Source organism: Rhea pennata, chromosome 5, assembly GCF_028389875.1.
Source record: "Rhea pennata isolate bPtePen1 chromosome 5, bPtePen1.pri, whole genome shotgun sequence".
In the NCBI taxonomy this organism is placed as follows: Eukaryota; Metazoa; Chordata; class Aves; order Rheiformes; family Rheidae; genus Rhea; species Rhea pennata.
This window is the reverse complement of record NC_084667.1, coordinates 18,309,103-18,321,550: the sequence shown is the minus strand read 5'-3', so window position 1 is coordinate 18,321,550 and position 12,448 is coordinate 18,309,103. Positions and strand designations below refer to the sequence as shown.

The following is a 12,448-nucleotide window of genomic DNA, read 5'->3' as shown; positions in this document are numbered from 1 at the left end:
CCCCCCCCCATACTTGGGGTGGAAAATATACTTGAATCCAGATATCTGGATTTGCCTTTTCAGATTTAGCTATCAGCTAGGAACTGACATTTTGTCCAGAGTGTTTACTCTGCTGACAACTTTTCTTTTGCTCTTCTGAGTCATAACTGACCCTCTGGATTCTTATTTGATTGTTTCCTGCTTTTCCATTTTCTGCACAGCATTTCTAACTTTTACATAAATAGAACAACTTGTTGTAAAACATGCAAGCAGTGATATTCTCTACTGGTATTCCTCTATCATAAATAGGGATTTAAATACTTGCTCCTTTCCTGTGTTACAGTTTTTATGAAACTTCTGCAAAATAACTTTAGTATCTTTAATGCAATGGTTAGCAAGCTAACTGAATTCAAGGTTCTTACAAAGTTATTACTGATACTGTTAATACAGTTAATGCTAATTAATACTGTCAATATGAATGACATTAAGATCATTTTCTTCTCCCCTCCCTCCTCTCTCCCGTTAAGGTTGCGTTGTTGGAGACCTGATAAAGGAGGGTAGTGTGTATTAATAGTTACTTTGTCCATGAACTAATGTAATAAGGAAAGTAATAGAATTGAAATAGTAATGAGATGAGGAAAGAAGAATCGTTTACGGATTTCAAAACAGATAACAAGGAGTGCGATGGAAGAGACTAAATATTAGAAGCATTTTAGTGCAAAGTAATTAAAATGTCTATATAGTAGTTTCTAAATGAAAGACATATTAATTGGGTTGCTTAAAGCATGAGGAGATGTAATTGTCTACTTGGCATTTAATGTTTATTGTTAAGAACCTTGACTATAATTGTTACCTAGTAACAACTATCTATTGTCTCCAATTTTTGTGAACTGTTTGTTGAAGGCTCATAGGAAGATGAGGTGCCAGGCCTGAGCATGGAGAGGGTCGTCTTAATCTTTGTGCTAGCATACCTCCACTTCTAAATCTTCTCAAGGAATCGTTCAGTGAGGTCTTTTGGGCTGTCCTGAGAAAGCGATTCCTGCCGCCCTGCTCCTGGTACGTAGCACTAGTTCTCCACCTTTTGCAGTGTAGAATTGCTGAGAGGGGCTCTGACCCATTGTGCTTTTTTTTTTGATGCATTTCTTTTCTCATTGTATTTCTCTCATACCCTTGATCGCCAGCCAAGAAGGGTCTAAAGAACTGGCTGTGTTTCTGTGTTGAAAGTCTAGATCTTCTTTTTTTTTTTTTTTTTTTTTTTTTTTTTTTTTTTTTCTCCCCATATCATCTTTAGTTTTGGTACACCTATGCATAAAGATAGATCAATTATTTCCATGTGAACAGGGAATCATATGAACTGTGTTTTTAAATTATGTTCTTGCTTACGGTTGTGTTTTCTTCTTTACATAGCTAATGAGCACATACCTTAAAAGTAGCCTTGGTGCTGAAAAATACTTCTTTTTCATCCTGTGGATATTCCTTTGCTACAGCATAGGTACTCCCAAATTTCTCTTCCATGTGTAATGTCAATATGTGGCATGTAGCTGTTGCTCTTGAAATTAAGGAACCTTGATGTGACTTTTACTGTATATATTGGGAGTTTGAATTTAAAATTTCTTTACTACTTTATCTAAAAGGAGGGCATTTTTCTTAGGGTTAATTTTCATTCCCCCTGTCCCCGTCTCCCCTTTCTGTTCCTCATTTCCCACTGTGTGGCCTACTTAGTGAAAGATGCCACTGGCTGCGTATAGAATTCAGAAGCAAACTCTTAAACCTCTGGATCTTAGTTCTGCTGCTTGACGTATTTTACAGCATTTTGAAATTGCTGTTGTTCTTATCTTTGCCTATGGACTGAGACTAAAATCTTCTCAAGATTTCATGAAATTTGTGCAGAAATGGTAATATAGTCCTGGAAGTGCTGCATATTATCATTGGTAAATGAAGCTGTCAAGGTCCATATGCAGCTGATCACTTACATTTTTTTTCTTATGATTTCCCTTGTCATTTTTTCCATTAGTTTTCTGACCTTTAGAAGTTGATATCTGTAACTTTCTCTTCCACTTCCTCATAATTTTGCTGTAAATAACCTCTTGTCTAAAAACTTCTCTTGAAAGTTTTGTAGCTTATTTAAACCAATCTGGGAAGAAAAATTAAGATTCTAATGGCAATAAACTTTTTCTTGCAGTCATATAGTAGTTTGAGTTGACAAGGTACTATTGATATCTGTGTAATTTAATCAAATTTCCTGACCTGTTTATAGTTTCAATTTAAAATGTGACACTGAGTTTTGTAATCATGAAGCAATGATACAAGTTATTTCTGTTTCAAAGTTCTGTTCTGATTGTGGAAATGTTCTGAGCTGGAGGTACAACTTAGAGTAGTGTATTTAATACACCTGCAAAAGATGTGCTTTGACATTATGTTCCAAATCTCCCTGGCCTTAATCAATGGAAAACTTCAACTTACAGAATAATAGTTTGGGGAAGATCTGAAAACTTGAGCAGGATTATAAAACAGAATTGCCTTAATGGTAATAATTTGGGACTCTTTTACATACTTGCATAAAAAACTTGTGTTTTTTTTCTTGTGTGGTATGCCTTGCATGTATATATGTGTGTGTGTATATACAATACTAATTTTTTATATTTGTGTGTGTATATATATATGACAGAAAAGAACAAAATTTTTTTCTAGAATTCTAGTTTTGCCTCTTTCATTGTTTTGATTGATCATGCTTAAGATAAGCTTGTTATGCCTCTATGAACTATATCTGTGGGTTAGCCTTGTTTAAAATTCCAGTGCACTTACTGAAAATATCTTAATAAATACATAATTATAACTTTATCTTGCAGCAGTATCTAAATGTTCCTCGAAATTGTCTCTTCTAGAACCTGTCTTTTAAACCCGGGAAAATGTAGAACCTCTTTGAACTGTTATAAAGCTCACATAAAAGTACTACAAATGGAGTTAAGGAATGGCAGATAGTATTTTTAAGAGGAAGACTTAAATATGTAGCTGATCAGGTACACTTTCAGAAACTCTATGGCTTAGTACTGAGCATAGTATCTCCCTCTCTTCTAAAACTTGTCTTGGGTTTAGGTCGGTGGAACTATTCTGAGTCACATCACCCTTTTTTACAGATTTTTGTTGTTGTTACTGCATTGTTCAAATTCCAGTGCTGCATACTTCGATTACTTACCAAACTAGGACTCTTTCACTGGTGCTATTTGTTCAGCTGAGTTGATTCAGTGAAGAGAGGGCAAATCTTTTTTGTTGTTGTTGTTTTTGTTTTTGATTTGCTTTGTTTTTAAATAAGCTTTTTAAATTTTGCTCTGTCTTGCAAGTAGAAACATGGAAAGCTTTAGAGGGAATAGTGTGACACTGGGCAGGAATTGAATCAATATTTTTAATAAAACTGCTGCTAGAATTCAGTCTGTGCATTAGGAAGATAACAGTGTCGTCATTGCCACATTGCAGGTAGGTCTGCAATGGATTTATACCTCAAACTGGGATATAAGCGAGGAAGTAATCTGGAAAGTCATTGGACAGAGATGTGTTATTGCATACACCCATCTATTCTTTCTTGGAGAGCTTTTGTCTGTGGTTTCCAGAAAGCAGGATCTTGCTACTTTTGTGAATGAAACTTTTTTTTTCCCATTTAAAAAAAAAGGAAGGGCTGCATTAGTCTGTAGCCATACTGTTTTTGTCCTTTGCTCTAGTGAGCCTGTTGAAGATATAGAGGTTTCAGTCAGGCAATCTAGCTCAGAGTTAAGCTGTGTAGTATGTAAGGGAAAATAGTGATGGAAAACACTTTGAGGAAATAGCATGTCTTGTGACTACACCTTGCATGAGAATCCTTGATAATGAAGGTAAAGCATTTGGCCTCTACTGCTATGTGTACTGTTTTCTGGCCTGTCTGAGCATCTTGTGATCATGTTGGAGAATCCACCCATATGTACATTAGTGGGATTGCTAAGTTATGGTCAATATTTAATAAATATGATCAAAAAAGACTCCTGAAAATTTGTGTTCCGTACAGCCCAGTAGAAGTTGATTTGCCTTTTCTGAATCAGTAGTTTTTGTCTAAAATATTTGCAAATTCAGATGGATCTTATTACTGCCAATTTAAGGTGATTACTGTTTTAAAAATGACTTTCTGATATTTGGGTAAAGCCTGAGATGGTGCAGTTTGAGGTTTAATTTAGAATAAATGAAATAGCGTGCTTTGTTGTTAGTGATTGGGCACTTTGCTTAACGACAGGCATTTTGAAAATAGAAGATACTTGCTTACCAGATAGTTCAGAGTGTTAATAATCTGATTCTCCTCGTTGCTAGAGACAAGATTTACTCGTATTTTTACAAATCAGTGGCACACTTCAACTGTTGGTAAAAGTTTCCCCTGCCCCTGTTTACACAATGGCCAACAACCTATGGGGATCACATCAATTTTACAGTCAACCTTATTTTGGAAATCTTAAAATTCGACAAAAGAGCTTTGGAACAGAAACTAATACCACATGGCTCTTTCCTCTCTAGGCTTTTCTGGAGAAGCTTGAACATACGTTCTCTCTGTGTATCTCAGATTGCAAAGCCAGACAGCTTTTCCATTTCACTTAATGTTGCCTCTTTCTTCATCAGTCTCTTGAGACTTCTTTGGGCAGCAAAATTGTCTGAAGTTATGGATATTTCTATCTTTTGGATAGAACTACTTTTATAAATAGCATTTACTGACTGTATTTTTTTTTTCCCTGGTGGAGCTGTTCCCACCCTTTCTGTATGCACACATTGGGAAAGGCTTTCAGTGCTTGGCTCGGCATGCAACCAAGAAGTCCTTAGGAGTGGTAAGAGATTTTTTAGTCTGAGAGCTGAAGGCCACACGAAATAACTTTTTTCCCCAATGGAGAATTCGATAATATGAGGTAGTACTTGGCTGACAGGAAGATCTGAAATTCTTTTTTACCAAAGCCATCTGTGCTTCCAGAGCAGTGGTACGAGATTCCTCCAAAATTAGTAATGCCAAGGATGATGGGGGGGAGGGGGAAAGGAGAAGGGGGAAACGTCCATGAGCTCTCTGAAGTGCTGAAGTTTCTAATTGGTACATTAAGCCACCGTGTAATGTGTAAAATGTCTTGGCATCCTTTTCATAAGGTAGTTTGAATGAATGTCTTTCATTCTCATTCTCTCTTTAACGTTTTTTGGTGTTTTCTTGGGATCCTGTACCACTGTTAAGTATCATTGATTTGCTACTTCATTTGGCTTTCTAGACATCCAGAATCTGTAAAAGTGACAGTTATAATTGAGCTTATATTGCTCCGAGGCTGGGAAACCTTAAGGCTTCTTCAAGGACAGCTGGCACAGAGCAAATAAGAAGGCTTGGGACTGGGCTGTGTAATGCTCTTTCCAAAATTGTAAACAGGCTAGCATGCTGTCCTGAAATACCCGAAGGGAAAAAATTGTTAAGGAAACAAAGCTACCAACTGTAGAAATATTTCTGACTTCCCAATTTCAGAATTTCTTTGGTGTCCAGGGTCACATCCAGGGCATCAGTTAATCTTATAGTTATTGGGCACCACTTTTGGTCAGCTTGACTTAAAAACCAAAAACTAGAACTATACTAATCCTGGTGCAGTTTCTTGTTGTGATGATTAGCTGCTTATCGCTCCTGATAGCTTGGATATTTTTATTACTAGCAAATGCTGCTACTGAGTCAGTCTACCACTGATCTGGACAGGTTTGATCCAGTGACTTGCAAGCTTCCTTTGTGCTGAGGCCAGAGTAGCATTTTCAAGTGCACTAAGCTTCCTTTAAACTTTGTTAGTCAGATGGCTACTGTATAGCTATAAATATCGTTTGTACTTCAGCGTCTTATCTGCTAATGGTTTCTAATAAGCCATTACATCATATTCTGCTTCTTACATTTGAGCAAAATATTTGGATTTGATGGCTATCTTTAGTTGATTAGAGAAGGAATTGGCTCCTTTATTTAAAAAATAAAAAAGTAACTGAATAGATGATTTGATATCTATTAATAAGGTTAAAGGCTTTTTTCTAAAGTGAGCGGAGTTGATGCCTGTAGCTACAACAGCAAAGGACAAGAAAATTAGAGCCTTCAAATGGAGAAGTAGATGCAATCTTGAAGTGCTGCTGCATGTGTCACCCACTAGTGGAGAGCTACTGTAATCAGGCTTTCATTAAGCCAAGAGAGAGGAGTCAGCTTTTCCCATATGAAGTATGAATTAAACTTGTCTCCTAAAGGAGTTCAGGGTGGCTCTAAAGTGCCAGCCCCATTCAAAAAGGATGCATTGCCTTTTGGTGAGGTCCTGGCTTTTAAAAATGTTGTTAGCAGGGTCCTATCTAGGCTTTAGCTTTGTTTTGTTTCAGATCGGGTGAACAGGTGAGTTGGTTTAAAACAGCTGAAAAGTGAGTTCCGGAGCGAATACCATCAAGTTTGAACATGATCATATATGAAGTATTTGTTATATCCAGATTAGTTCAACAGGTTAGTATAAACCTGTAAAGGTTTAGATGAATTGGCTTAAAATAGGTTCTTGATTTTATTTTGTGGAGCTGACTTGGTCTTTCCACAAGATGAATACTTGAGGTTCACTAACTGCAGTCACGGGTATGATTTACTTGTTTTACAATATGTGAACTTACTTACAGTATAAATAAACATCAAGATGCCTTTGTTAAATTTTGTTAAATGTCTTGTTTTTCTTGTTGCTATCGTATTTCAGGTAATCCTATCGTATTTCAGGTAATCCTAATACTTCTGGTGGGACTGAAACTTCCCAAGTTGTTAGAGCTTTTTTTTTGAGTGATTGGGTTATCCTGCTTGTGAACTGATCAGTTCATCTTAAGCTATTTGGGTGGGTTGTCCTGTATGCTACTTGAAAGGCTATTCCAAACCTTGATGTTTTTGTAATCTCTTTTTGACTTCCAGCTTATTCCAACTGGAAATCTGGTCTTTCATTTGTGTCTGATTTACACGCTTATTCTTTGTTTGACATATTGCACACTGAATGCACCCATAAAGAACACTTGACTGCTGTCATCTTAATTTTACTAGATGAAACTAGAGTTAGTTTCCTCCCTTAAAATAGGTGCTGTGTTGCCTGTATAGTTCTGAGCTGTCCTTCCTGTCCACACTTCTTCCAGTTTGAATACATGCATTTTTTTTAACATGGGTGACTGGTGATGTTTGCAGATTCCAGATGAGTCTTTACTAGAGTTTAAGGAAAACTGATCTTGGTTTAGTGATTCCTTTTGGCTCTTTCTGCTTTAGTTATCCTTGTATTAGTATTTTTGGCTCTGGACTTTTTTCATTTGTACAGTTACTTCTAAGAACTTCATTGCAACATGACATCATATAGGTTGTGTTGCATTCCAGTAAGACTTTTATTCTGTAGAATAATTCCTACCTAAAGTTTGGCTGACTTGCACAGAAATTCTTGAAAGAAGACTTATTTTACACTGAAGAGTTTAGGTTCTGTAAAAGAGTCAATCTCCATGTTGCTCACACTAAACATTAGGGAATTTTCAGTTAGCTTAGACTTTTTTTGTGGTGAATTTCTTTAGTAAGAGAGATGTATTTACTTGTTCATCACTTCAGCATCCTTTTATTTTGCTTTTATAAAATGTAAACTGGTCTACTTTATTAGAACTCATTTTCTTGGCTTATCTGTTCAGACAGCTCTTCCCTTGAGCAGGAGTTGTCTTAAATCATCAGTTCAGAAGGTATTTTGAGGGGAGAGTGGGAGGAAAGAAAGGTTTGCTCATGACTGTTCTGTGTTCTATCATCTAATCTTGTGTACGTGGACCTCTTTCTCTTGTGTGCGTGTTTCTGCTTTTTCAGTTGTCACTTCCTTCTGTATTGAATACTAATAGTTTCGTTCAATATAACGAACCAAGGAAGATTTGTCTTTAGATCTTTACATTCTAAAGGGATGACAGAGTAATGTGTGTCCTGCTGGGATCAAAAGATAGTAGCACTGTAGCCATGTTCCCTGTTTTTTGTGTTCCAGGGAGCTACTCATTTCTGGAGAGCTTTTGATAATGAACCCCAGTCTGAAACTGTCCAAAAGCTATGCAGCTTGGTTCCTATGAGTGCTGCTATATGGAGTTCTTTCAAAGAACTAACCTTTTTGTAGAAAATAGCTAGTAATAATACTTCTTCCTTAACAGTTTGAAGTATTCTAAAAACATGAGTCTTTGTCATTGTGTATTATTTATATGAACTGTTGTTCTAAGAACAAGGTAGATGGAAAGATGATGTGCAGGGTGGCTAAATGAATTGCCTAGCAGCACAAACAGTGGAGTTGTCAAACATACCACTACAGTTCTTAGTGAAAAGCTTCTTATTTTGATATGTAGCTGCTTCCATACATTGTAAGTTATTGTGATGGACTTGGAAGTAATTTGGACTTAAGGTGTACCAATCATCTGACCTTGCAGTGGTAATAAGTACTTTTATTGAAATCTGCATAATTCCTCAGACACTCCTCTCTTTTTGTATTGTAAAGTTCTTAACACTGTTCCCTTACCTATCAGTCACTCTTTCTAGCTACTGTTATTCAAACCTTTAAGGTATTAAGGCTGTTTCTTCTTAAATCTTTCTTTATTATATATGATTAGAGATAGAGGGAAGAGGAAGGGTCACAAGTCCTTTTTTTTTTAAAAAAAAAAAAAATCTTTTTAAGTGGTATGCGTTTAGCTGAATGCTTTCAAAAGCTGTTAAAATGCTGCAAAGTTGCCATAGTCTGGCCCTCGATAATGGAAGACAGTAACAAAAGCTGGATGAGAAGGTAGATTACCCCTTGAATATGACCTGTTGGGATTTAAAGCTTTTTCTACAGGCAAGTAATCCAGGTGAAAGCTGCCTTTCTTATCGTTCTCTTCTCTTTCTAGGTTTCCATGAAGACGAACACTTGAAATGTGGACAGCCTATTTGTAGCTTGGTGGTGGTTGTGATCTAGACCTGCTGGTGTCTCCTTCCAGTACTTGGTGTAACATTAGCTGCTGAAAGCCATGAAGGTTGTACTGGAGAAGAATGCTGTCCGCATCCTTTGGGGTAGGGAACGGGGTACCCAGGCTTTGGGTGCTCAGCGGCTCCTGCAGGAGTTGGTGGAGGACAAAACTCGATGGATGAAATGGGAGGGCAAGGTAAGGCTGTGAAACAGAGGTGCCTTGATTGATCTTGGTGTGGGGGAAGGGAGGCAGGGATTTGAAATAAATGGCTTTATGATTATATTACATTTGATACGCTCTCTGGCTCTCTTCAGTTCCTGCAGTGATGTGATAGATATGTTCCTGCAGGGGGTTCCCCATCTTGTTTGTGTGGCTTACAGTTAAAGTATAATCGTATGACACTTGCAACACTTCCTGCTTTGTTGGCTTTTTCAGAAAGTTGAGTTACCAGACAGTCCACGCTCCACCTTCTTGCTGGCGTTTAGTCCAGACAGGTAATTAACTCCTAGTTCGTTCCCTGTTTCAACAGTCTCCTTGCGCTAACAAAAGCGATGGAGGCTTGTGCTCATTGAGTTGTCCAGTCCTGATAAACCAAGGGAAACCTCTGGTTTTTGACATGCATGGATGGAATGTGCCCGCCTTCTTCTTCTTACAGGTTCGAGTGTAGTTGGTGTTTAATTTCTGAAGTTCCTGAGTGATGCAGAGGTTTAAGGGAAAAGGTTCTGACCAGCCACTGTGGGATTTAGCGAGTAATTTGAGGGAGTAAATGGTGTTCCAGCATTGAAACAAGATAGCACAACAGACCAAATGGGAAGCCATGTATCTTTAGATACTGATGATTAAAGAGCAGGGGAGAATGATGTGCGTGTTGGAAAAAGGAATGTAGGTGGGATCTTTGTTAGTATCACTTGACTTGACAATAGTTGAGTTGGTGTGGAGAAGAAGTGGGAATTGCCCTGGACTCTGTCATGTCAAGTTCTGTCTGAGAGGCATGTTAATGTTGACTTTCAGGGTCAGCTTTGTGCTTGCAGATCTGATGAGCTTTTGGTCATGTAGACCCTGAAATCTGGCCACAAGAAAGCTGTATGGCCGTTGGTGATGCAATGGCCTCTTATCCTTTGAGTATGTGGCTCGTGAGGGAAAGCTGCTGGTTGGGTTAGGTGTGAACAGACCCTGTTGAGGTGAAGCTAATCAGTTTGATTTTGCAATACTTGCCTCGTGCTAATGTTTGTCCTACCTTTTTGCATTCCCAGGACCCTAATGGCTTCCACACATGTGAATCACAACATCTACATCACAGAAGTGAAAACGGGCAAATGTGTTCATTCACTGGTTGGACATCGCCGCACTCCCTGGTGTGTGACCTTCCATCCCACCATCCCAGGCCTCATTGCTTCAGGATGCTTAGACGGGGAGGTTAGAATCTGGGATTTACATGTAAGTCCTTCCAGAGACATGTGTGCCTTTGATGTTTGGAGGGTGGTGCTTTTGTTTTGTTTGAGTTTTTCCCAAACATTGCCTGGTAAGAGAGCTACTTGAAAATTTTGCTAGACCTGTCCCCTAAAGTGTACAACAGATTGTAGCCTTCCTTCTCCCTTTAGAGAGGAGGTGGAAGATTCAGACAGTAAGTTGTGCTCCCTAGCCTTGCTCAAGTATTTGATGAGTGGTACAGATAATACTGGAGATTTTTTTTGTGAGGTGTCTGTTTAGCTTATGTGAAAGAATTGACGTTTTTTCATCCCTCTGAGTCTGTTTGAACTCTTCATTAGAGAAGCTGCTGCCTTGTCAGGTTGTCTAGTCTGCTGATTGGCACAGAGACAAAATATGTATATGTACCTGATTGCTTTGAAATGTCGTATTTGTACCAGCTGCAGGAGGTCTCACCTATCTGCAGAAGTCCATCTGTGGTCATTGTTGCAGGCAGTGCTATGTTCTGGACATGACCTCAAATGAGAGCAGCTGCTTTTGTTGCCAGTAAAGTATGTCAGTGCCATCCAAGGTCTTGGAATGCTAGAACGTACATGTAAACCTACTAATCTTAAACTATGCGATAAACTGCTTGTGATTCTTGACTCCTCTCTCAGGGTGGAAGTGAGAGCTGGTTCACAGATAGCAACAATGCCATTGCATCGCTTGCTTTTCATCCTACGGCTCAGCTCTTGCTGATTGCAACTGCCAACGAGATACATTTCTGGGACTGGAGTCGTCGGGAACCATTTGCAGTAGTGAAGACAGCCAGTGAAATGGAGCGGGTCCGGTGAGTACTTGTTTCCAGGGGAAAAGAACGTTTGTATGTGAAAAATGATCAGGCTTGAGGGGTTGTGGGAGGTTCCTCTGGAATGCTGCACACCCTCTCGTATTGAGGCAGCAGAGAGCAGCATCGTTCATAGCTTCTTGACTAAACTGGTAGTCCTGTTGGCAGGATAAAAGCAGTTGAAAGTAATAGATCAGCTTGGTCCAATAGATGCTTGCAAGATCTACCCTATGTTCATTTTTAAGCTTAGTAGTTCAACTTCCATGCTGTAAGGGTAAGAGAACCTAGAAGCTGCCAAAAGAGTGATGAGCTGTTAGTGCAGTGCAGTTTTAAAGGCAACTGTGTTACTGGAAACTTCATACGTTCTTTTGAGCAAGTTAAAATGAGGCAGTGAGATAATATTCAAAGGTTGTTAATCTCTTCTATTGTACCAAATTTGAGTGTGTGTGATACATATTTATTTCTTCCCTAAAATTTCCTGACTATTTCAACTGGATACAGGAGTATTTGCTTCCAGCTCTTACCTTTTTTTTAGTATTGCTTTGGACTATGCAACAGCTGCAGTCTTCAGCTGGACAAGTATGTTGTCGTCTTGTTAATGCATAAACTTTGACATTCTTCAGAAGCACAGATCATAACGTAGTAAAGTTCTCCTGGAAAATGTTTCATGTGGGACTTTGTTTCCTACTGTGTCTAGCTTCCTGTGCCTATGTGGAATGTGAACTGATGATTGATACTCTGGTTCTGCTTTTGTTTCAGACTGGTACGATTTGATCCCTTGGGACACTACTTACTCACAGCAATTGTTAACCCTTCCAACCAGCAGGTAGGAGTAATACCAATATCTTTACTGACTGACTAATTATGAGACGTTCTACATGTGTTAACCCTAGTCTGTTTCTAAGCAGCCTTGTGCTTTTCTGAAAACCTGAAGTCATTCAAGGCTGACTTCTGTTGCACTTTAATTGGTCATACAAATGTTCTCATATTACATGTGTTGTATAAATACGTGGTATTGATGCATGGGGCTATTGAAGAGCTCTCTGAAGTGCTCTTGTCTTGCCTTGTTCTTCTCATTGGTGGTGGGACAGATGCCTCACTGAACCTACTCTTTCTGTTGTGCTGTGACATTCTGCTGAATTTATTATCCTTGAAGCTAGATGACATTAACAGTGCCCCCCTCAGATGCTGATGCTTCTGTTGAAATGACTGGTGTTTTGTTGAAGCTCATTGAGTTGTAGGTAGAGACTG

At 38.5% G+C, this 12,448-nt stretch overlaps 1 protein-coding gene across 5 annotated transcripts in view; it reads left to right on the top strand.

The window, feature by feature from the left end:
* Positions 1 to 12,448, top strand: part of AMBRA1 (autophagy and beclin 1 regulator 1) — a 134,455-nt gene that overhangs the window by 1,782 nt on the left and 120,225 nt on the right. For 2 of the 5 annotated variants that reach the window (XM_062577288.1, XM_062577287.1), the window contains exons 2-6: positions 8,884 to 9,138; positions 9,379 to 9,437; positions 10,197 to 10,380; positions 11,028 to 11,200; positions 11,957 to 12,023. In XM_062577288.1, coding sequence (XP_062433272.1) covers positions 9,004 to 9,138; positions 9,379 to 9,437; positions 10,197 to 10,380; positions 11,028 to 11,200; positions 11,957 to 12,023 — 618 coding nt within the window. In that variant the 5' untranslated portion in view covers positions 8,884 to 9,003. Of the gene's footprint in view, positions 1 to 929; positions 1,036 to 8,883; positions 9,139 to 9,378; positions 9,438 to 10,196; positions 10,381 to 11,027; positions 11,201 to 11,956; positions 12,024 to 12,448 lie in introns of those variants that run through there. The other 3 variants (XM_062577286.1, XM_062577291.1, XM_062577290.1) reach the window with 3 other exon arrangements.